The following is a 23,782-nucleotide window of genomic DNA, read 5'->3' on the forward strand; positions in this document are numbered from 1 at the left end:
GAGGAGGGGACCTGGGAGAGCAGGGGGACCGGGAGAGGAGGGGACCTGGGAGAGCAGGGGGACCGGGAGAGGAAGAGGACCCGGGAGAGGCTCTCAAAGGAGCCAGGTGAGGGCTGGAGGCCAGTGCAGGATGGGTAGTTAGGATTGGGTTACGGGAAACATGATCAAGAAGGCTGATGGCTGGGCATGGACATGGCAGTGCTGTGAACCAGGAAGGTGTGCTGGCTCCGGGGGTGGACCAGGACAAGGGCACGCTGGGTAAGCCGCCTGTGTTCGTGCGGTTTGGAGTCAGGCCATGGAGATTGAGAGGGGCAGGAAGAGGATTGAGCAGGGAGAGAGTTCTTTCGTCTGCAACATTTCTGGAGAAACATAATACAGTGGTCATTTTGAAGGTTTTCATAATGATTGTGTATAAAATTAGTATCAGTCTATAAAACTATTTCTCTTTTCTTGTTTTAGTGATGATCGCAGTGTCTCTTCAGAAGAAAAAGGTATGGTACCTCTAAGTCAGTGCTATTGAAAAACTGTATGAAACATTTGCAGTTTTAGAAAATGATTTCTTTATTGATTTTACTTACTGGCTGCAATTGCTGTGTTATGTTCATGCATTCACTGACTTATGGAAGTGTACTAAGATAATCATTCGGTTAGGATGATAGGATATGATTTTTCTTTAGAATTTTAAGATTATTTTTCAACTGATATTTAAAAGGGTGAAATGTAAAGAACTTGGGCCTTTGTAACTTTTCGCAAGTTGATGGTAGGACGTAAATGCTCTTATTATAATACCCCACTCCTTTCAAACTCTGGGTCTAATGGTCTTTTTAACGTTAGTTTAAATTCAATAATGTTAAGTATTGGATGCAACTGGGAAGAATTGGCATTCAAGTTTAAATTCAATGACGACGTAGTAGCCACTGAATTCTATAAATTTTCCATACATAAAAACTAGGTGTTATCTGTAATACTTGAGTGTGATCATCAGTTTTATACACTTAGTGAAACAGCAACACAATTCTCTCCCTGATTCTGGGTCAAATCAGAACTCTCGAATTAAAGGACTGAACTAGGCCTGCTCCTGGGTTTGGTGGGACTGCTGAGGATCGAGTCCTCTCTCGACGTGTGCTGTGTTTTGAGAGTCTGTAAATCGTGTGCGGGCTGTAGTTCTTGCTTTGGCCTCTGGCCCACGCTGCATGGCTGAGAGCCATTCTGGAGGAGGGTCCCGAGGCCGCTAGAGGTGTTAGTCTGTGTCACTCAACCGCGGACCAACTTGGAAACTCCTTAGTCCATCCTTGGGCCCCTGTCTTACTTTTGCAAGTTCTGTTTCCATCTGGTGGCTCATTTTTTTCAGTGCAGAGCAATCACCTGCCTAATAAAAGTATCACGATTACAATCTGATAAAGGTTTGTGCAGCGTTTGGCTGGAGTGTGCAGTGCATGGGGATGCCAGGCATCTGTCAAGACTGTGGTCAGACCTGGCGGCTCTCCTGCTTCCCAGCGCTGACATGAACCTCCCACCCGCATACATGCCACCCCCACCCCCTCCCCCACCCCAGCTTTGCGTTTGCCCATTTCTGCCTGCCTGAGGTGCCTCCTCCCTCCCCTCACATTTCCCCGCCAAGACTTGTGTCTGCTCACCCAGATTCATGAACTTCTGCTTTTTAACGTGATTGGTCTCAGTTTCTCTCTTGGACCAACAAAACACTGGCCTAATTTCGTATAGTATTGTTGTGATTTCTTGCAGTGGTTTGTCCAATGCACAGCTACTCCTGCCCTCATGGCTGCGTTGGCCCATCAGCTGTTTTCTGGGGCATGGATTTTCTCCTCATTTTTGCCGAGTGCCCACCCCGCAGTAGGCGCTAAGTCCATGTTTATAAAATTGAGGGGGACAGTAGTCTCGGCCCAAGCCCAAGGGGATTCGTTAACCCATAGTTACTAGTAAGCTGCTGTGTTCACCGGCCCAGTGCGGATGCCTGTGCGGGGTACAGGGGGCATGAGAGGCTGCTAGGTCCCATTCTCTGGGGCAGCCTAATTGAGCGTGGCATAAATACAGGCACGGGCATGATAACTGAGGGGCAGTCCTTCCCTACACAGACATGTTCTGGCTTCATTTAACATTGGCGGTAACTTCTGCAACCCCCTTCTCCTCCATCACCTGCCATTTCTCCTTTCCCGCACCCACTCACCCTGGCCTCCGCTCTCGTCACTTCTTATCCGGATCTTTGCAGTGGCCTCCTAGGGTGAGGCTCCCGGGAGTCTGGTCCATCCTGAACATCAGTGTCCCCCAATAGCCACCACCTCGGGGACCGCCAGGGCCAGTCTGAAGCTCTTATGTCGTCTGTGCCTCCATGGCATTCCCTGTAGAACCATCAGGGATGCCCGTTCTTCCCAGTGGCATTCAAGGCCTTCTCCGGTCTGGTCTCCACATATCCTGCCAACTCCAGAGCCTTAGCTTCAACCCATTTGTGTCATTTCACTAAATCGTTGACAGTCCTTCTCCTGGGGACCATCGTCTGTCTTTCAGTGACAAAATCTAAAACCAGGTGCTGTTTCTTTCTGGTGTCAAGTTACTTAATTGCCAGGAATGTTTTTAGGGAGCTGCTGAGCTGATCAGAGAAACAAATGCAGTTACTTTGGCACAAAACTCAGAGTTTACCATGGAACCAACCAAGTGTAAATCTCAAGTTTGTTGGCTTCCTGTTCTCTCTTTACTGGAAAAGGCTTAAGGTTTCTTGGACTATCTCTTTTTTCTCCTGAGACTATGACATCATTTGCATTAGTTTGACATGCAAGGTTGCTGTGGGTCTAAAGAGGTAATTCAGTTTGTAGTAGAGGGAGCTTCTACTATTATTGGCTTAGTGGCTTTTACAAAAAAAGAACATAACTTTTATTTTATGCTTGTATTTACACATTTCTTTCTTTCTCAAAATTTAGATTGCCCTAGTTCCAACCTAGATACGTCAAAGGACTCTAAATCAGGTAAAGGATCTGACTAATATTGGTAAATGCCCAAGTGAAATTTTTATACAATAACTAATTCATAGCAAGATAAATTACAGTTCATTTTTCTGATTCAATTCAAACAATCTGAGTGAAAGATGGGGACTTCCATTTTTCAACCTGAAAGAGTTGAATAAATTTTTAAACTTTTATGATTACCTGTTCTCGTGAAATCAGTTACTTTAAAGTTTGGTGATAAAGCTGTACTTAGTGGAACTGAGAATTTACCTAATGAGGCATTTAGGTCATTTTAAGACTGGCCACTTTAACTTAATACAGGGTCCCGAGGGAGTCCAGCCAGGTGGTGGGCACTTGGGCGGGGTAGTCCTGGGAGGCTTCCTGGAGGAGGTGATAAATTGGGGTAACAGGGCAAATGTGGGGAAGAGTTGTCCTAGTTCAAGAGACAGTGCTGCTTTTAGAGACTGAAGGTCAGATGGCTGGAAAGGAGGCTGAGAGTGGGGAGTGGGGCCTGGGGCTTTAGTAGTTGGGGGTGGGTGGTGGAGAGAGATGGGGGTGGATGGTGGAGAGAAGCCCAGAGGCAAGTGGAGGGCACTCAGAGAGGCTGGAGGAGAGCCAGGACAGGCTCCACGGGAAGGTCATGTGGGCAAGAGGAAGTGGTTGGTGTCTTTCCCTGCAGGTGCCATGGGCCTGGGGTTGAGCAGGCCTGTGGGTCATCGGGGAAAGGATCCCAAACTAGTTTTGGGAACAGAAGCCTGACTGCAGTGGGCGGAGGGGCTGAGTTGGGGGGTGAGGAAGTGACGGGGGCATTCTTGGGGCCCACTCCCATAGTGTCAACAACATGGACTAAATTTGTCCTGTGCTTCCGTGAAATGGCATCCACACTCCAGAATTCTGCACCGTCCTCATTGAACGTGCACCTGGGAACCTCCTAGATGTGCAAGTGCAGGGGCGAGATGGGCGCAGGAGGCAGGTCAAGGCCGGGCAGGACTCGGGTGACACCCATGTGCAACGACTACAGCCAGCCTGTGAGCTGCGCTCATGTTTAAACGGCTAACGTTTATTCTATCCATTTCCAGAGAAGCCTAAGCCCCCTTCGTGGTGGACTTGGGAAGTGACTGAAAGGAGAAATCAGTTGAGTTTGGACCTGTTTTTTAACAGAATAGTTACAGTGCTTCCCACTTCTTACTTGTTGTATTTGTGCTTCTGGCATGTGTTTTTATTAGGAGAGGACAGCAGCTCCGAGAGCAGTTCTGAAAGTGACTCCGGTAAGTGGGATGTGCATCTCTTTCTTTAATTCGGGCGAAGCACATGGCCCTTTATTTTTATTTTAAAGTCATACACGCACCTCTCATTGCTTCAGGACAGCGGTTCTCAACCTGTGGGTCGCGACCCCTTTGGCGGTCGCACGACCCTTTCACAGGGGTCGCCTAAGACCATCCTGCATATCAGATATTTACATGACGATTCAGAACAGTAGCAACGTTACAGTTATGAAGTAGCAACGAAAATAGTTTTATGGTTGGGTCACAACATGAGGAGCTGTATTTCAAGGGCCAGAAGGTTGAGAACCACTGCTTTAGGACATATTAATTTCTAGCGTGGTGGTTTTGTACAGTACCAAAAAAGTACTTACATGGGAAATAATTCTAGTTGGCAAGCGAAGTAGCAAGACAGGATGAGCTGAAGAAGAAAGGCAGGAAATGGTCGCTATTGGTGAAAGGCAAACATTTTACCTATTCTCCCATGAGCGTGGGTTTTCTCTTAGCTGGCATCTGAAGCTGACTTAGGCTTTTTTTTTTAATTTTTTTTTGTAGATAATGAGGAGCCAAAAACAAGTAAGTACATCCTTCCTCTGAATTTTCACGTTTGTTGTGGAAAGGAAGACAGAGAAGGTTATTAGCCCTCGGGGTTTTTAAGCGGCAAATGGTTTGTTCATGATCTTCTTCTGTGCAAAACTGAGTTGGACATGAAGCACCGTCTAAGCATTTTGAACATGGGAGCTCGTGTTCTCTGCACGGGCACCGACTGGGGTTCTGCTCTCACGGTTTCCCCGGGGAGAGAAGAATCAGGCCGAACCCGATATGCAGCGTGGCCACAGCGGTGCCGGCTTCCTTCCTGGAGGTCTCTGCTCAGGGAGGATCGCAGGGTAAACACGCTGCTGCCCAAAGCGCGGCGCCCCTTGTGGTCTGCAGTTCCTGGCTTGCTGTTCTGGCTGTTTGTGAGCAACTTGAGTCTGAAACCACTTTTAAGGACACAGATTCTAAATATAAATATGGTTTGCGTCTCCAGTTTGGTGAGTGACTAAGCTTGTATTGTCACTGATTTTATTGTATGAAGGGATTTTGTCCCCGTTCTGAGAATCTGATCTGCCCGTGACCACACACACTGTCCCAGGCAGTCGGAGGGCTTCTTCGTAGCCCTTAAAATAAATGAGGTCTCTTCACTCAGAAGTCCTTCTGCACTGAGTCTAATCCTCTCTGCAGTTTCCCAATGGGAATCTCCCAAGGCTAGCAGTTTGTAAGCTCTTTGCAGTCATGTTGTGTGTTGATAGAAACCTGTAATTATCTCCCTATTACTCTCGTGGAGTAGATGCCCATTCTGATATGCAAAAGGGAAAAATGTGAGCCAGCCCTCCGCCTCCCAGTCTTCTTTATACATTAATAGATTATTTAGTCAAAAGGCCGGCCTCCACCAATTGGCTTAGGGCAGGAATTAAAGTAGAAAGCTGCGTGTAGGGTCACATCTTCGTGGTCTCGGGCTGCTAACTGGGTAAATGGCCATGGGGACCCAGGGTCCAGAGGCAGGAGCTTTACAGTCCAGAAGTGAGGTCTGGGCCACGGCGGGCAACCCCGGTGGAAGGCATGTGGAGTCAGCGAAGCTCACGATAGGCTCAGAGTTGGGTGGCGGGCTGGGGTCAGTGCGGTCAGGCGGGGCAGGGCATGTGCGCGCAGGAGCGGCTGGCCCTGGCCCTGCTGGATTAGACACCGAAGTCTCTGGCGGTGAAGGTGCTCTGATGTCTTCTGTGGGCAGAGGGTGCTTGTCCCTAGAGCCCCAGGTTCATCCACAGGGCCCTGCCTTCCCTCAGGGTTACCCTTTTTTGTGAAAAGGCCTCTTGTTCTCCACATTGGGGGAGAGAGGGGGCAGACACCCTCCCACTCACCTCCATTCTCAAGTCAGATGTAGGAGGAGGTGGGCCCCCCCTGGGATGCTTGCTCCTGTGTGGGCTGGCTGGCACCATGGCCCATCCATCTTCCTTGTGATTGGATGTATCCCTACTCCCAGGCTCTGCGATCGTCCTTGTGTATAGAGCGGAGAGAAGCTGTGGCTCATAGGCTGGGGAGAATTGCTCCAATTCCTCCACTTCGGCTGGGAAGACCTAGTCAAAGACAGGGTTTGCCTGCTGGTTAGGATTCTCTAAACTCTCTTCCTTTTTCTACTCCCAAGGCAAACAGCGAGACAGAAAAACATGGGATGTGGACGAAATACAATGTGATGTATGCATTACGTAGTTTAGAATTAATGATCCTTTAAAGGACTGGCTGAGGAAATCTGATTGGCGGGTGTGTGGTGCAGGACTGGGTCAGTATTTCAGAGCCTTTTCATCTATCGTATTCTGAGTCCAGGATTTGAATACTCTCAGTCTCCTTTTGCCATTCATTTTAGTGCTGTTTTTTGAAGTTGGTTCTCTCTTGCAACCCTGGTCCCTGGATGCTGACTGCTCTGGGAGTCCCAGAGATGAGGCAGCTTGTGTAGCCACGGATGGAGCTTTGTCCTGCGGGAGGGCCGCACCTCTGGGCACTGGTGATGGCACAGGGCCTTACACCCGTGTTGAGGAGTGCCCGTGCCATCCCAGGGTGACCCTCCCAAAGGCTGTTCAGACATTTACAATATAAAACCAGGCATCTGACCCCAAGTGACAAGGTTGTTGTCTACTTTAGAATTCTTTTTTTTTTTTTTTTTAAATGTCTTTATTGATTTTAGAGAGAAAGGAAGGGAGAGGGATAGAGAGATAGAAACATCGATGAGAGGGAAACGTAGATTGGCTGCCTCCTGCACGCACCCACTGGGGATTGAGTTGCAACCTGGGTATGTGCCCGGGTTCATGGGTTGATGCTCAAACACTAAGCCATACTGACCAGTCTACTTTAGAATTCTTGAATTTTTTAATGATTCCTACCCATCACCATAGCGATATAATAGTTAACAGGTAGCACGCATTGATGAATTGCTGAGTTCAAGGCACAACCCCTAACTGTAATTAATTTTCCTAACTTTGTGGGGTGGTATTATTTTTGTCCCTATTTAACAGATGAGGAAAGTGAGGCACGGAGAGATTTAGTAACATGACAGCCCAAGCTCATGCAACCAGTGGCCAGTGTAGATAACAGGAAGATCCAGTACTATTCCCTTTCATAGTACACTGGAGGCCCAGTGCATGAAATTTGTGCACTGGGGGGAGAGGGGGAGGGCTTCCTCAGCCCGGATTGTGAGAGGGCACAGGCCAGGCTGAAGGACCCTCACTGGTGCACGATCGGGGTTGAGGAAGTACGCGGGAGGTTGGCCGGCGGGGAGGGGCCGCGGGAGGGCTCTAGGGTGTATCCAGCCCGTTTCAGTCCCAATTGGCTGGAACCCAGCACCAAGCTAACCTATGGGTCAGAGCGTCTGCCCCCTGGTGGTCAGTGCATGTCATGGCAACTGGTTGACTGGTCGACTCTCTGCCCCCTGGTGGTCAGTGCACATTGTAGTGAGCGGTTGAGCAGCCTTAGCATTTCATTAGCATATTAGGCTTTGATTGGTTGAACGGACGACAGGGCACTTAGCATATTAGGCTTTTATTATATAGGATTTTTGGTATTACAGAATTCTGGTCATGCAGGAAATAGGCATTGCACACTTACCAGGCCCTAGCGGTAACAGTTCTGAAGCTTACATTCTGGTGGGGAGAGAGCCAGGAAGCAGACACACAGAACTGCAGGTGCCAGGTCCGGGGGGGTCGGGGTGGGGTGGGTGGTGCTGAAGGGAAATGAAGGGGGAAGAGTGAGTGCATCAGGCAGGCCCTGTTTCAGGGCGGCCAGTAGGACAAGGTGACCCTGAGCACACACCTCAAGGGTGTGAGAGAGTGAGCAACAAGAGTGTTTGTGGGAGGAGATAGGAAGTGCAAAGGCCCTGAGTCAGGCTTGTGCTTTGGGGTGGAGAAATGGCAGGGGGTGGGGTGGTGGTGGTGGTGATTGCGATTGGAGGGCAGTCAGTGCCCAGAGGTGGGCACCTGCGTCCTGTTGTGTCTGGAACCACATAGAAGGAGTCTGCTTGCTAAGTCAGAGAGCCTTACAAACTGCCTCAACTCAGATTCCAGATTATGCCTGAAATCAGTTGTTAACCCCTTCCTCCCAAGCTAATCCCTCCCTAATTCTAACAGCCTAGAGGGCTGGTGCCAGCCAAGCCTTATCTGGGGAACAAGGACTCCTGCTTAGTTCCTGGCTCTGGTCAGCCTTCAGGAGGGGCCACAGTGCTCTGGTTGAGAAGCTGGCCTGGGGGAGGGGGAGGGGGAGGGAAGGAGGAGATAGTTCGAGAGCACCTGTGCCCTGAGCCCTTCTTGTCTCCACAGATGGGGAACTGGGAGAGGTTTCCGCCGAGGGCGCTTCCGCTCAGGGTAAGAGCCAGGCAGCGTGCTGCCCTCTAGTTTGTCTGATTCACCCTGCCGTCTCCATGCAGTGCTGTCAGGAGGATGTGAGGATCAGGTTGAGGGATGCTGAGAGCAGTGGCTGCTGTATAAAAACGTCAGATAAAGAATTATGTGCCCAAACGGGGTGCGTTGAAACTTGTCACATTCAAACTTATTTTCATGCATTACCAGGGCTGGGGAACGTCCAGCCCGCGGGCCATAGAAGGCCCACGACATCATTTGGTCTGGCCCTGCCAAGGCATTAGGGATGAGTTAATCAAATGCTTGACCAAATATAGCAGGCTACTTTTTAAGTTGATAATTTTGTATGACCCACAAGTGATATAAAGATCCAAAGGGCCCTTGTCAGAAACAAAGGTTCCCACCCCTGCATTAGACCTGCAGTGGGATTCTCAAATATGGTGACATTTCATGTGTCATTGAATCAACACACAGAGACAGTTAATATGTGTTTAAAGTTCCTGTTGGTTGTGAAGCTGAAGGGGTGTGTTTAGTAGGAGATTTACCCCGTGATTGACTTGTGCCAATACATGTGTGACATCTTTTACAGCTGAAGAATGGGGAGACAAAGATTCACCCACAAATCATTTTAATTCAGGTATGAACTTAAGTTTGCCAACACATTATTTTAAATATCATTATTGCTGAGGGGCATATATACCTTTGAATTTTATAATTGAGCTTATTACACATATTTATTTAAAAATTATTATTTGACTATGCCGATCACATTCATAAAGGTAAAACTTTGTCTCTGTTATTTAGAATGTGTTAAAATTGAACCTCACTGTCAACACTGTAATGCTGAAAATGTAAGTATCTTTTAATTATAAAATATGACTCTCTGATTTGTTTTATTTAAGAAAACACTTAATTATATATTATTTATATATTACATATGTATTTTTCTCCAGAAACACAATGAACAAGTGACCCCCAGACTCCTTTCCAGGGGACAGTTTTTGTAAGTAATTGTGAATACAGGAGACTTAGTATGATCAGTAATTTAATTTTCTGCATAAACATAACGCCAATTAGGGGAGACACAAAATAGCATAACTAATGTCACACATTTTATGTAATTACCTGGATTGTTGTCTCTGGTAGTGATACTTCTTCACAATGCACAGTTTCCTTAATGCTTTTGAGTGAAATTAAAAACGTAAGTAACTGTAACAAGTCCTCTCCTAACCAAACATTAAGACTCAGCAGGTGTTCTTATCTGTCCACCGCAGGCTGAAGGTGGACACGGAGGGAGTGTACGAGTGCACGGAAACTGGTCTGATCTTTGAGGTTAACAGAAAAGTTGACATCAAGTATTGCGTTTTGTCCTGGAGCAAATACGCAGACCTGGTTGTCAAGCCCTGGGCTGTTGGGGGACCCATGTTTGATGTCAAATGTGACCCAGCCTGTCTTACCTCCATTCAGTTTCCACATTCCCTCTGCTTGGGGCGTAAGTACTTGTTTGCTGAAATGTAACGATGGTGTGTTTGTGTGCATGTGTGCAACCCCTGTCACACCTGGACCACTCCTGTACCTTCATGTTTTCACAGACCATGATGCCAATATGACATTCAGAGTCTTACACGTTAAAAACTCCGAGGCCTCGTTAGAATGTGCTGTGGATCATTCTGCGACCCATGTCAAGTGGCACGTGAGCTCTCTTTCTCCTGTGGGACCTGTCATTCAAAGCGAAGAAACATTATACCACCACGGGGCTGTGATTCTGTACAAAGTCATCGACCAGAATCCCTCCTTATCTTTTCGGGTGTACGTAGCAACCAATAACGAGTCCTTCATCAAGGTAAAGCCAATAAACATGAATAATAAATGTTCAGGTCTTCGTGTTCAAACATGACACCACGTGAGGGTGTGGCTCCTGTCCCTGTTAAGTGCCCCCGTTTGGGTCTAATTTGGCCCTTAACCTACAGAGGCTATATTGTCAGTGCCAGGGTGGGCCCTGCGTCCTCAGATCCACGGAGTACGGTTGTCTGTACACACAAAGAGCATCGTGAAGACAACAGCTGGGGAAGTAGCTCTTCAGGGGCGGGGTTGGCCCAGGCAAGCAGGCCTGGCCTTGGAGAGGGCTGCCTGATGGACAGCCAAGGTCGGCTGCTCTCTCCAGCAATGCTGCTTAAAACGTCGTCTGGGAACCAGGGGACCAGGACGCTCGGCATCAGCTGGGAGCTTGTTGTTGAAATTTTAGCGCACTCTCAGCCCTATCCCAGACCTACCGAAGCAGAGCGGGTACTCGGCAGGATTCCCAGGGGATTCAGGCATGGTTTAGAGTGTGAGAAGCACCTGTTCCAGAAAACACTGGGGGGACATCTGGGGTCTTTGGGTCCAGAGTAAGGCGACTTGAGATTTCTCGTTGGCCTAATGCTCCTCAGATACGATGGGCCTCCCAGGTTAACTCATTTAACTCAGAGTGACGTTTTGGATAAAAATTGTCCTATGGTTCGTGGGCTCAACAGTCTGTGTTTTATGGCAGCACGTATTCATGAATCACCTGTTGCAGTGAGGGAAGAGGAGGGAGTTTGGATATATTCATCGTGGTTCAGTTTTCCAGAATGTAGAAGAAGGCTGTGATATTTAGCCCATTTTCTGAAGTAAATAGATTAGAATAGTAGTAGTTGAATATCCTTTCATACTTTTTGCCATTCTCAGTGCACTTGTAATGGTTTAGAGGTAGGAGGAGAATAAATAGACAAAGTAAACAGATAAAACAGTGACTTGAAATTATACTTTCAGATTTTAGATCAGGGTTTGACATAAGTAATGTAAGCATTAAAAAACAAAACAAAGAATTAAGCATTAGATTTGAAGTATACTATACTAATTGAGGAGTTCTAGGTTGAATTACAGAATTTATATCAAACTATCTACTCCCAGTGGTTTAGGTTGTAGTATTTCCTTGACTTTAAAATTAATCATACTGATTATAATTAGCAATATGTATGAAAGTTTAAATACTTTATAGTAAATAATAGGCTTTTAGTTTCTTCCTAAGAAGGTAAACCTGCTTTTTGTAATCTCATTAATGATAACATGTTCAATTGGGAAGCTAGTTTTCAAAATGGTATAAAAATAATCCCATCTAAAGTATAATTAGCATAGCTTTGGAATAAATACTATTATTTTATGAAGTTTGTATTAAAAAAAATTTTTTTTGTTCAAAATAATAAAGGTTCAGTTTTTAAAGCAAACCCAAGGTGGGTTGGTTGATTTCTGGGCAGCTTAAAAAAAAAAAAAGTTTTTATTGATTTCAGAGAGGAAGGGAGAGGGAGAGAGAGAAAAAAACATCAATGATGAGAGAGAATCATTGATGATCCAGCCCACAGTCTGGCCATATACCTTGACTGGGAACCGAACCCGTGATCTCTTGGTTCCTGGGTCGACATTCAATGGCTGAGCCACACCTGGCTGAGCTGGGCAGCTTTTTAAAAAAATAAATGTACTGGGTGACATTGGTTAATAGGATCATGTAGGTTTCAAGTATACATTTCTATGATACAAGATCGGTTTACTGCACTGTGCTAACCTCCCAAAGTCAAGAACTTTGTATTTTAAAAGTAAATTCAGTTCATTAAACGGGCATTTTCCATGCTTGCTGGGAAGCTGGGTAAGAAGCTGTCCTGTCAGCAAACGGAGAGGAGGAGCCACTGGAACAATAGGGAGCACGCACAGCGAAGGCAGGAAGCCCTCTCTGGCAATGTTTTATGTTTGCATTCTTCTTCTCGGGATTTTTTTTCCTATGTAGGAAAAGACTTCCTTGACCTTTGCCTACAGGAAACCCACATTTCACGTCAGCTGCACAGCAGCTTTATCAGGGGAGCCTGGGCCAAAGGTTGCTTTCACCTCTTTAGGTCATTCGAGCAATATGTACAAAATCAGCGTCCCCTCTATAGGGGGGTAGTTGTGACAATCCGCTGGAAAAGAAGTGCTGGGTAGAAACAGCTTTGAGTAAACTGGAACCGAGTCCTAAAACAGTTGCTTTCCATTCCCATGGTGGGCATGTAACGAGCACCCATGTATATGCTGGTGCTAACCTCAGTTTGTCAGATTCTCCAGAAGCAAGTTGCTGGTGCCCCGCCGGCTGCCTGTGCTGCTTTTAGCTGTCGGGCACAGAGGATGTTTGGAGACCTAGGAGCCCGCGGTGCAGACTGAGGGCGCCTGAGCTTTAGCATTTCTTTTGTGAGCACCGAGGAGGTCACTCGGGCCGGCACTTGGGAGGAGGAAATGAAGAACCTGCAGCCTGGCCTGCACGGCTAGGTCTCTTACAGCTCGTAGAGTTGTTGCTGGTGCATTTCACAGCCAAAACCTATCTCCATCTTTAGGATATTGCCAAGGCTGTGAAGCACTCCTCTAAGAAATTCATGAAAATCGACAAGCCTCCTGTGTGCCTGAAGTTATTGGAGAATGGGAAGAAGTACAGACTGGTCAGTGAACCGGAAGCCGACATCACCCCTGAGGTATATATTTTACACACCAACTTGGAGTAATAGCAGGGATGGATGGATATTTCTTAGCTATAGTATTTTGAAGGTTGCAAAGGAATCCATTTTGTTCTCATTTTTTATTTCCTACATATAAGAAAACAGTTGTCTGGCTAATCTTGTAGGTTATTCCAAAGATGCTTTTTTTTTTTTTTTAACCCTCACCTGATTTTTCCATTGATTTTTGGAGAGAGGGTAAGGCAGGGAGATATATTAATGTGAGAGGAACACATCGATTGGTTGCCTCCTGCACGAGGCCTGACCAGGGCCCGGGCCGGGGAGGATCCTGTAACTGAGGTATGTGCCCTTGACCGGAGTCGAACCCTGGACCCTTTGGTCTGTAGACCAATGCTCTATCCACTGAGCTAAACCGGCTAGGGCCCAAAGATGCTTTGAATTTAAGGTTTAGTCTGCAACCATTGCAAAGATAGATTAGCTGATCACTTTCCCTTTTAAAAGGTTTTAAATTTTCCTGAATGTTTTATTAAATTCTTCAGTGTTAGCATCAACGGAATGAAAAACTCAACTTTTATTGTAAGTTACAGAGCATTTAAGGTTAATGGGAAGGAATTGCTAACAAGGGAGTTTGGGCTTTTCTTACTGGAAGACATTTGAAAAATAGTTATGGGAACATAATGCCATTTTGATTTAAGCTCTTTGCTGAACACACCATGGCATTTGCAAGTGATTTCAGTTTCTCGTAAATGACTGAGTTATTCTTAAAACTTATTTTCATTATGTGCTCTGAACGTGTGCCATAGCTTATCTAGCCTAGCTGTCGGTGTAGAAATTCCTTTTGAACACCTCTCTTTGTTTCTCTTATCCTATCTAATAAAAGAGAAAGATGGTAATTGGCATACGACCGCTACCCTTCCCATTGGCTAATCAGGGCGATATGCAAATTAACTGCCAACCAAGATGGTGACCGGCAGCCAGGCAGCTGATGCGAACAGGGAGGCTTGCTTGCTTCAGTGACGGAGGACTCCAACATTCCCCGCCTGACTTGCCAGCCTCTCAGCTGCAACTCTAAGCAACTATGTTGCAAATATAGAAGCTAAAAAACCCCCAGAAACCTACTTTACTCAGCTGGGCTTCAGCCAGCTGGACCGCAACATTGTATCAAATACAGATGGTAAACAAAGGCCAGAAACCTGTTTTCAGCAGCTGAGATCTCAAAGCTAAAGCTGGCCCAGAATAAAAAAAGAAAAAAGAAAAAAAGGAGCGGTTGGGAGGTGAGCTTCAGTCACCCGCCAGCCTGAAAACAGCCCTCAGCCCCTCAGCCAGACTGGCCAGGCACCCCAGTGGGGACCCCCACCCTGATCCAGGACACCCTTCAGGACAAACCAGCCGGCCCCCACCCGTGCACCAGGCCTCTATTCTATATAGTAAAAGGGTAATATGCCTCCCGGCACTGGGATCAGCGTGACAGGAGGCAGCGCCCAAACCCCCTGATCGCCCTGCGGCTCTGTGTGTGACAGGGTGCAGCGCCCCAACCCCCTGATGGGCCCTGCTCTGTGGGTGATAGAGGGCGGTGCCCCAACCCTCCCCCACCCCCCTACGGGCCCTGCTCTGTGTGTGACGGGGTAGAGCCATAACCTCCCCATCGGCCCTGCCCTGAGTGTGACAGTGGCGGCGCCCCAACCCCCTGATCGGCCCTGCTGTGGGTGATAGAGGGTGGCGCCCCATCCCCCTGATCCGCCCTACTCTGTGTGTGACGGGGGGCGGTGCCCCAACCCCCCCTGATGGGCCTGCTCTGTGAGTGACAGTGGGGAGCTCCTCAACCCCCTGATCAGCCCTGCTCTGTGTGTGACAGGGTACGGAGCCCCAACCCCCCTGATGGGCCCTGCTCTGTGCATGACAGGGGGCAGTGCCCCCAACCCCCTGATCCGCCCTGCTCTGGTGTGACAGGGGGCGGTGCCCCAACTCCCCTATTGGCCCTACTCTGTGCATGACAGGGGTGAGCTCCTCAACCCCCTGATTGGCCCTGCTCTGTGCGTGACAGGGGGAGCTCTCCAACCCCCTGATCAACCCTGCTCTGTGTGTGACATGGTACGGAGCCCCAATCCCCCTGATGGGCCCTGCTCTGTGCATGACAGGGGGCAGCGCCCCAACCCCCTGATCTGCCCTGCCCAGTGTGTGACGGGGTGGCACTGCAACTTCCCTATCGACTCTGCCTTGAGTGTGACAGGGGGCAGTGCCCCAACCCCCCAATCGGCCCTATCCTGAGCGTGACTAGGGGTGGCATTGCAACCTCCAGATCCTCCCTGCTCTGTGCATGACAGGGCGGCGCCCCAACTCCCCAATCAGCTCTGCTCTGAGCCCGACCAGGGGCTGCACCTAGGGATTGGGCCTGCCCTCTGCCACCTGGGAGTAGGCCTAAGCCAGCAGGTCGTTATCTCTCGAGGGGTCCTAGACTGCGAGAGGGCACAGGCCGGGCTGAGGGACCCCCTCTCCTCACCGAGTGCACAAATTTTTGTGCACCGGGCCTCTAGTAGTATATAAAGAGTCAAAAACATGTTTTGATTTTATTATATTAAAATATGAAGCAAGAGAGAGCTAATCGTGATGATCTGTGTTGCATTATTTTATTATCAGGAGGCTCGTGCTCTTTGGAGCAATCAGGTTATCAGTTTCCTGTAACTTTCGAACACAGACGGTCTTATTTCATGTCCAAGGGTCTCTTTGCACCCATGTCATTTGAGCCTTACGACAGTGCAGCTGTGGAAACGAATGTGCAGAGCAGGCATGTGATCAGATCGCACACCTGGGAGCAGGAGAGCTGGCCCCGCGCCCCATCTGCCCTTGGCTCCTAAGGCCAAGGTTGTGTCACCGATTCTGATCAAGCCCTAGCAGACGGTACCTCAAGACAATTACAGGAAGCCGACTGCAGCCTTGTCTGGGAGGTGCAATTCGATTTGAAGGGTTTGCTTAGGACAGTGATTCTTGGCCTTTGCTGCCTAATGGAATCCCCGAGGAGCTTTAAAGAAGCCTGTGGCCTCTGGAGATAGTGACTTACTGCTCTGGGAATGGCCTGGGCCTCGGGCTTGTTAACCCTCCCACGGTGACTGTGATGTGCTGCCAAGATTAACAGCCACTCAGAGAGGGAATCATGCATAGTGAGTACATGGATCTGCCCAGAAAGAGACTGTCGTGGTCCCACAAGGTTTTTCTTACAAAGATGGTGGTGGCTGGGGACTTTCAATGGTCTAGTTCTGTCACTAGCTGTGTGTGCTCTCTTAAGCAAATTTAGGGCATTTAAAAATGGGGATAATCTCCCAGCATTGCTCAAAGGGTCGTAGAAGTGGTTCGGGGGGCACTCTGAAATTTGAAAAACTCTGTGTAAATCTTAAGGTGTTCGTACTTGTTTTATACCATTCATGATTTCTTTAACTGACATGTGTGAGAAGTGACTATTCCAAGTAGGCCTGGGATAAGAGCTAAGAATTAAAAAAACCAGTAAGTCATGAGCTTTTCCCTCCAAAGACACCCGTGTAGAGGGAGAAATGCTGCATTTCCGTAAAGAAGTAATTTTCATATAATGCGATATTACCATCGAAATGGGTGCAAAGTGCAGTGGGTTTTCAGGAAGGTTACCACGTGGTGACATTTGGTTTGGGTTTGGAGGGGGAGGGAATCACTGGGGGAGGGAACGCAGTGCCTAAGTGAGGTGATGGGATGTGCAGCAGGGCTCGGCATGGGGGTCATTCCAGGGAGGGGAACACACAGGGCTTTGGGAAGAGTGGAGCCAAGGGAGGGCTTTACTTTCGCTTTATGGGCCCTGGTGAACCTTTGAAGATTGTGAGGATAAAGCTAGTGAGTTGGAATAGAAAGGGAGAGGGCCTGGTTAAAGCCATTGTTTTATGATGGCAAGGCCCCGGGTGATTTAGTGATACAAAGGCAACGAGTTACTGCGGGTTGTGTTTTAGATTCACCACAATAAGGTGAATCTAGAAATACAGTGAGTCACTGGTTTCCCAGTGCATATAAAAGTTATATTATAATCAGTATTAAGTGTGCAATAGTATTATGTCTAAAAAAACCAACATACAGCCCGGCTGGCATGGCTCAGTGGTTGAGCATCAAGTTATAAACCAAGAGGCCACGGTTTGATTCCCGGTCAAAGGGCACATGCCTGGGTTGTAGGCTCTATCCCCAGGGCGAGGCATGCAGGAGGCAGCCGATCAATGATTCTCTCATCATTGATGTTTCTATCTCTCTTTTCCTCTCCCTTCCTCTCTGAAATAAAAAATAAATAAATAATGCACATACTTAATTTAAAAATACGTTCTTAAAAAATGCTAACCATCAGCGAGTCAAAATGTTTTTGCTGGTGGAGGGTCTTGCCTCAGTGTTGATGCTGCTGAATGGTCAGGATGGAGGTTGCTGAAAGTTGGGGTACCTGTTGTCTTAGTTTTTTTAAAATATATATTTTTATTGATTTCAGAGAGAAAGGGAGAGGGAGAGAGAGATAGAAACATCAGTGATAGAGAGAATCATCGATTGGCTGCTTCCTGCACATTCCCTACTGGGGATTGAGCCCGCAACCCAAGCATATGCACTTGACTGGAATCGAACCTGGGATCCTTCAGTCCACAGGCCAACGTTCTATCCACTGAGCCAAACCAGCTAGGGCTTAGTTTTTTAAAATAAGACAACAATGAAGTTTGCCACATAGATTGATTCTTCTTTTCACGAAAGATTTCTCTGTAGCATGCAATGCTGTTTGATAGCATCTCACCCACAGGTAGAACTTCTTTCAAAATTGGAGTCAATCCTCTCAGACCCTAGCACAGCTTTATCAAGTGAGTTTATGTAATATTCCAAACCCTTTGTTGTCATTTCAACAATCTGCACAGCGTTTAATCTTTCTGCAAGTTGTTTTTGAGTTTGACACGCATCTTCATCCAGTAATGCTTGTAATTGTTGGTCTTCAAACTTTTCAGTTGACTTGGACGTTCTTTGTCTTTCACATAGAAATCATCACTTTTAAAGCGTTTAAACCAGCATTCACAAGTATCTTTACCAGGAATGGATTCCATCTCGAGGAACCATTTTCTTTGTTCATCCAGCTCGTCATTTGTTAAAGTTTTATCATGAGATTGCAGCAATTCAGTCACATCTTCTGGTTTGACATGTAATTCCACTTCTGTTGCTGTTTCCACCACACGACAGTTACTTCCTTCACTGCAGTCTTGAACCCTCAAAGTCATCCCTAAGGGTTGGAACCAACTTCTTCTAAACTCCCGTGAATGCTGATATTTTGACCTCTTCCCAGGAATCATGAATGTTGTTAAATGGTATCTAGAGTGATGAATTCTTTCTGGGAGGTTTTCAATTTATTTTCCCTGGATCCATCAGAGGAAATCACTATGGCAGTTATAGCCTTAGGAAATGTATTTTTTTTGTGTGTGTGTTTTTATTAATCTACACCTGAGGATATTTTTCCATTGATTTTTAGGGAGAGTGGAAGAGAGAGGGAAAGACAGAGAGAAACATCGATATGAGAGAGACACATTGATTGGTTGCCTCCCACATGTGCCCTGACCAGGGCCTGGCCAGGGAGGAGCCTGCAACCGAGGTACATGCCCTTGACTGGAATTGAACCCGGGACCCTTTGGTCTGCAGTCCAAAGCTGTATCCGCTGAGCCAAACCGGCTTGGGCAGGAAATGCATTTCTTACATAATAAGACTTGAAAGTAGAAATTACTCCTTGATCCATGGGCTGCAGAATGGGTGTTGTGTTAGTCGGCATGGGAACATTAATCTCATTGTGCGTTTCCATCAGAGCTCTTGAGTGACCAGGTGCATTGTCAATGAGCAGCAATATTTTTATTTTTTTATTATTTTTTTATTTTTTAATAATTCTTTATTATTGAAAGTATTACATATGACCCCTATTTCCCCCATTGACTCCAGCCCTCCCCCATGTCCCCTTTTCCCACCCCAGGCCTCTAGCACCCCACTGTCTGCATCCATGGGTTATACATATATGCATTCAAGGTCCCTGGTTGATTACCTCCCACCCACCCACCCTCCCCCACCTTTCCTCTGAGATTCTGCACTTGAGCGGCAATATTTTTAAAGGAATCTTTTTTTTCTGAGCAATAAGTCTCAACAGTGGTCTAAAATATTCAGCAAGCCATGTTGTAGTCAGCTGTGCTGTCTTCCAGGCTTTGTTGTTCCAGACCACAGGCAGGATAGATTTAGCAGAATCCTTAAGGGCCCCAGGATCTTCAGAATGGTAAATGAGCACTGGCTTCAACTTCATGCCACCGGCATTAGCCTCCAACAAAGGAGTCAGACTGTCCTTTGAAGATTTGAAGTCAGGCATTGACCTCTCCTGATGGCATCTTCTTCCAATGGGAGGCTGTTTTGTCTGCATTGAAATCTGTTGTTTGGTGTGGCCACCTGCATTAATTATTGTATCTAGATTTTTCTGGATAACTTGCTGCAGCTTCTAGATCAGCACTTGCTGCTTCACCTTGCATTTTTATGTTATGGAAATGGCTTCTTTCCTTAAACCTGTGCACTTCCTCACTTCTCTTGGCCTTCACAGAATAGAATAGAGGTAGGGTATTGCTCTGGGTTAGGCTTTGGCTTAAGAAAATGTTGTGGCTGGTTTGGTCTTCTATCCAGATCATGAGAACGTTTTCCATATCAGCAACGAGGCTGTTTCACGTTCTTACCATTTGTGTGTTCACTGGAATAGCATTTTTAATTTCCATGAAGAACTTTTCCCTTGCAGTCACAACTTGACTGACTGGTGCAAGAGACCTTGTTTTCGGCCTGTGTTGGCTTTCAACATGCCTTCCTCACTAAGATTTTGAGCTTTTGATTTAAAGTGAGAGATTTGTGACTCTTCCTTTCATTTGAACTTTTAGAGGCCATTGCCCTGTTATTAATTGGCCTATTTTCAGTATGGTTGTGTCTCAGGGAATAAGGAGGACTGAGGAGAGGGAGAAAAGTAGGGAAATGGCTAGATGTTGGAGCAGTCAGAACACATACATACTTATCAATTAAATTCGTGATGCCCCCAAACAATTATAATACTAACATCAAAGATCATGATCGCAGCTCATCATTGCAAATCTATACTAATAAAAGGGTAATATGCTAATTAGACTGGGTGACTGAACATTTTCCAGACGTCTGACTTCCTTCTGGACAATTAGGGGGTGACCAGGCCAGCAGGGGGACAGTTAGGAGGTGACCAGGCTAGCAGGGGGGCAGTTGGAGGGCAACCAGGCCGGCAGGGGGCAGTTGGGGGGCAGCCAGGCCAGTAGGGGGGCAGTTGGGGGCAGTCAGGCTGGCAGGGGGGCTGTTGGGGGGTGACCAGGCAGGCCGGCAGGGGGGCAAGTGGTTAGGAGCCAGCGGTCCCACAGGGATCAGGCCTAAACCGGCAGTCGGACCATCCCCCGAGGGGTCCCTGATTGGAGAGGGTGCAGGCCAGGCTGAAGGATCTGCCCACCTCCATGCACAAATTTTGTGCACTGGGCCTCTAGTATAATAATAATGAAGGAGTCTGAACTGTGAAAATTTCCAAAATGTGACACAGAGACATGAAGTGAGCAAGTGCTTTTGGGAAAATGGCGCCAGTAGGGTTGCCACAAACCTTCAGCTTGTAAAGAGCGTAACATCAGTGAAATGCAATAAAACAAGGCACAGGCTGCACTTTATAAAAAGTGCATTTCTCCCTCCAGGCTCGGTAGGCAGCCCGGAGAGGAACAGCGGAGGTGTAAGGCAGGAGGCGGCTGTGTAGCGGTTAAGAGCGCACTCTTTGGCGTCAGAAGATGTGGGTGCACGTTAAATTCTACCACTTCCTACATGTGAAGTTGGGCAAGTTTAATTTGCTTCTCTGAGATTCTTTACCCGTAAAATAGCAAAAAGAGGATTTGGTGGGGGAAGGTGTTCAGTGAGGGCGTGCGGATAAAACACGCAGCATAGTCTATACGTGTTGTTGAATCTGTTCCATCCAGATTGTGTGGCATGATCTAAGCCAGAGAGGGTGAGGAAGTTCAAACGCACTGACGAGAGGGCGGCTGGTGGGTGAGCACACGTTCTAGTTTGGGAACAGGAAACAAGAAATCAGGAAAGGGCTGAAAAGTTAAGCTTTAGGAAAATGAAACAGAAAAGGAAGTTGGAGTAAGGGGGGCCGAGAAGCAAGAGAATAAGAGGGTGTGTGATTCAGGAATGGGATTTCCAGGGCCAAGGTGTCGGTGAGCATTCAAGTAAGCATTAACCTATCTAATAATTGTCATCGTTTGCTAATGATGTCATCAGTGAGTGAATACAACTTTTCTATTAAAAAAGTCACTTTTTTTTTTTTTTTAAAGGAAATTGAATTTGTGGATGGTTCCCTTTTAAAACTGAAAAATTATATTGAAGTTTATTTGGAGCAGCCAATGGAGTTTAAATTACTGTTGGTTGAAATGGATTCCGACGAGATTGTATGGAAAGCGAAACTGAGAGAATGTAAGTGTTTTATATCCTAAAGGAAAACTGGTTTGTGGGTGGTGGGGGTGGGAAAGCAAATAGAGTAATTGTCTGTCCCGTCAGCATAACATTTAAAGATCCGATGGAGGGAAAGGCGCTGCTCCTGGGACAGAAGTGCGGCCCTGGCTCTCAGGCACCCACGTCCAGATCCTGGGGGTCAGCGGGTGGCTCAGCGCGTTTGCGGAGACTTCAGAGAGTGGGGGGGAGTTGGCCAGTGGAGTTGTTGTTTTCTTGAGGTTTGGACCTCAGATATTTTAGGGGTGTTGTGACACAACCTGGATGTAGCTCTGCATTTTGGCTGACTGTGTGTCTCATTGGCTGACTCTGCCTCTTTGGTCTTTAAGGGATAGCTCCCACTCTGTGCGATTACGGCTCTGCTGGGGGACCCCACGGCCCCTGTGTCCCCCTGTTCAAATTCTTGGGGCTGGGAAGCCCTCTGACAGCGCCCCCCTCCCCTTTAACATCCTCTCCGGCTCATTATTTATCTCCAGAATTCAAGCCCAGCGCATTTGTGCACATACCAAGTGAAACCCCAAACTCATATGCGAACTTCAGAGAGGTTGCCAAGACCCTAGAGCTCCGTACACTTTCACAAGTTGATTTCCTGAATTCTGATTTCATACCAGTTTTTCTAAGTGATGCTTTCGTGCTTTAACAGGTGACTGGGTTCAACATGATCAGAGTCAGAACGTTTCAAAAAGCAGAACAAGTGGTAAGTGCTGGTAACTGGACACTAAGCGCGTTGTGCCCAGCCTTGGGTTCCTCCCATCCGCTAGGATCTGTGCTTTGCTGCGCCGAGGTGATTGCATTATGGATCTGTTAAGTGCTCTGTGACTCTGTTAATCATCTGAACAATCTTGGAATCCATTTTCAATTGGTTTCTACCTGAATGATGATGCTTTTTTTAAAAAAAGTCCAGATTGAAGGTAATAAACATAATGGAAAGCAAACTTGTTGATTCTTTTTTTTTTTAAGGTAAAAGGCGACGTAAAGTAAGTAACACTCTACCTGAAGAGGAGGTCAATGCTAAAAGAATGAAGCAGGTTGACACTTCAGGTTTGTAACACTGCCCTCCGTGGCCATCAGTTATTTCCCTGGGCTCTTCCGTCGATGTGCATCCATCACACATGCTCTTGGGTCAGTGTTCCTCGCGCCACATCCGGTTGTGGGCGCCTGTGTCCCAGCGCCTCGGGCCTGGATAAGGGTCCTCCGTGGCCTGCCCCGGCCTGTATTCCCATTTGATTCCCCACTTCTCCCCTTCACTCAGCAGAACTGTGAGGCAGGGGGGTTCCTTGCAGTCCTTAAAGGTAAGGCCGTACCTACCCATCTTTACATTTCATAGCACTGCACATGGAGCCTTCGTGTAGGAGACAGTGCGCGTAGTTTGAGTGAATGGAATTGTGAATGTCCATGTGTGCGTTCATTGGCTTCACTGTTTTTAGCTATTTCGGGGTGAAGCACCTCCAGTTCATTTAGTAGAGGAAGGTCTCAACTTAGTTTCTTTCAATTAAATGGCAGAGACCAAGGCTCAAAGGTTGTGAAAATACAATGGAGATTTAAAACATTAAACAATACTCTAAGGAGCCAGAAGATGGAATTCGTAGTTCAAAAATGCAAGTCCAACAAGAATTCACAAATCTAAGTTTAAAAGCCCAGACCCAAATTATATGAGACAAGATCTCAAGCATTTAGGGACCTCACATAGGTCTCCAAATTAACCCTTTCACCAAAGTACCTTTTCTTTTGCTATTATTGTAAGAAGGTATGAATCTATAAAAGCAGACAAACTCTCTATAAAATGAAATAAGATATCTATCTCACACTTTCTAGAGCAGGAGACTGTGGGGATGACATGTGTGATTTTACTGTATATTGCTATAGAGATGTTTGTTATTTTTATCAGGGCAACACCAAAATAAGTGAGGCTCTGGAATTATTTTTAAAACCTAACTACATTGAGATACAATTTTTTCCAGTTCTATTGAGGGATATTTGACAGATAAAATTGTATACACTACAGTGTACAACATGAGGATTTGGTATACGTGTACATGATGAAATATTTATCAATCAAGTTAACACATTCATCACCTCACAGTTGCTTTTTATTTTAGTGGCGAGAACACTTAAGATTTACTCTCAGGAAATTT

The 23,782-nt window shown here is 46.8% G+C and overlaps 1 protein-coding gene across 4 annotated transcripts in view; it reads left to right on the forward strand.

Moving 5' to 3' along the window:
* LOC118676278 (NACHT, LRR and PYD domains-containing protein 1a-like) overlaps window positions 1-23,782 on the forward strand; it is a 43,741-nt gene that overhangs the window by 10,752 nt on the left and 9,207 nt on the right. The window contains exons 2-16 of one of the 4 annotated variants that reach the window (XM_036349921.1): window positions 460-491; window positions 2,934-2,978; window positions 4,184-4,225; window positions 4,775-4,795; window positions 8,566-8,610; window positions 9,194-9,241; window positions 9,409-9,455; window positions 9,558-9,607; window positions 9,879-10,096; window positions 10,197-10,447; window positions 12,981-13,115; window positions 17,888-17,941; window positions 21,473-21,611; window positions 22,291-22,344; window positions 22,608-22,688. In XM_036349921.1, the coding sequence (XP_036205814.1) occupies window positions 460-491; window positions 2,934-2,978; window positions 4,184-4,225; window positions 4,775-4,795; window positions 8,566-8,610; window positions 9,194-9,241; window positions 9,409-9,455; window positions 9,558-9,607; window positions 9,879-10,096; window positions 10,197-10,447; window positions 12,981-13,115; window positions 17,888-17,941; window positions 21,473-21,611; window positions 22,291-22,344; window positions 22,608-22,688 (1,262 nt within the window). The remainder of the gene's footprint in view (window positions 1-459; window positions 492-2,933; window positions 2,979-4,183; window positions 4,226-4,774; window positions 4,796-8,565; window positions 8,611-9,193; window positions 9,242-9,408; window positions 9,456-9,557; window positions 9,608-9,878; window positions 10,097-10,196; window positions 10,448-12,980; window positions 13,116-17,887; window positions 17,942-21,472; window positions 21,612-22,290; window positions 22,345-22,607; window positions 22,689-23,782) is intronic. The other 3 variants (XM_036349925.1, XM_036349923.1, XM_036349922.1) reach the window with 3 other exon arrangements.

The sequence above is a fragment of the Myotis myotis genome, unplaced genomic scaffold (genome assembly GCF_014108235.1).
Source record: "Myotis myotis isolate mMyoMyo1 unplaced genomic scaffold, mMyoMyo1.p scaffold_m19_p_2, whole genome shotgun sequence".
In the NCBI taxonomy this organism is placed as follows: domain Eukaryota; kingdom Metazoa; phylum Chordata; class Mammalia; order Chiroptera; family Vespertilionidae; genus Myotis; species Myotis myotis.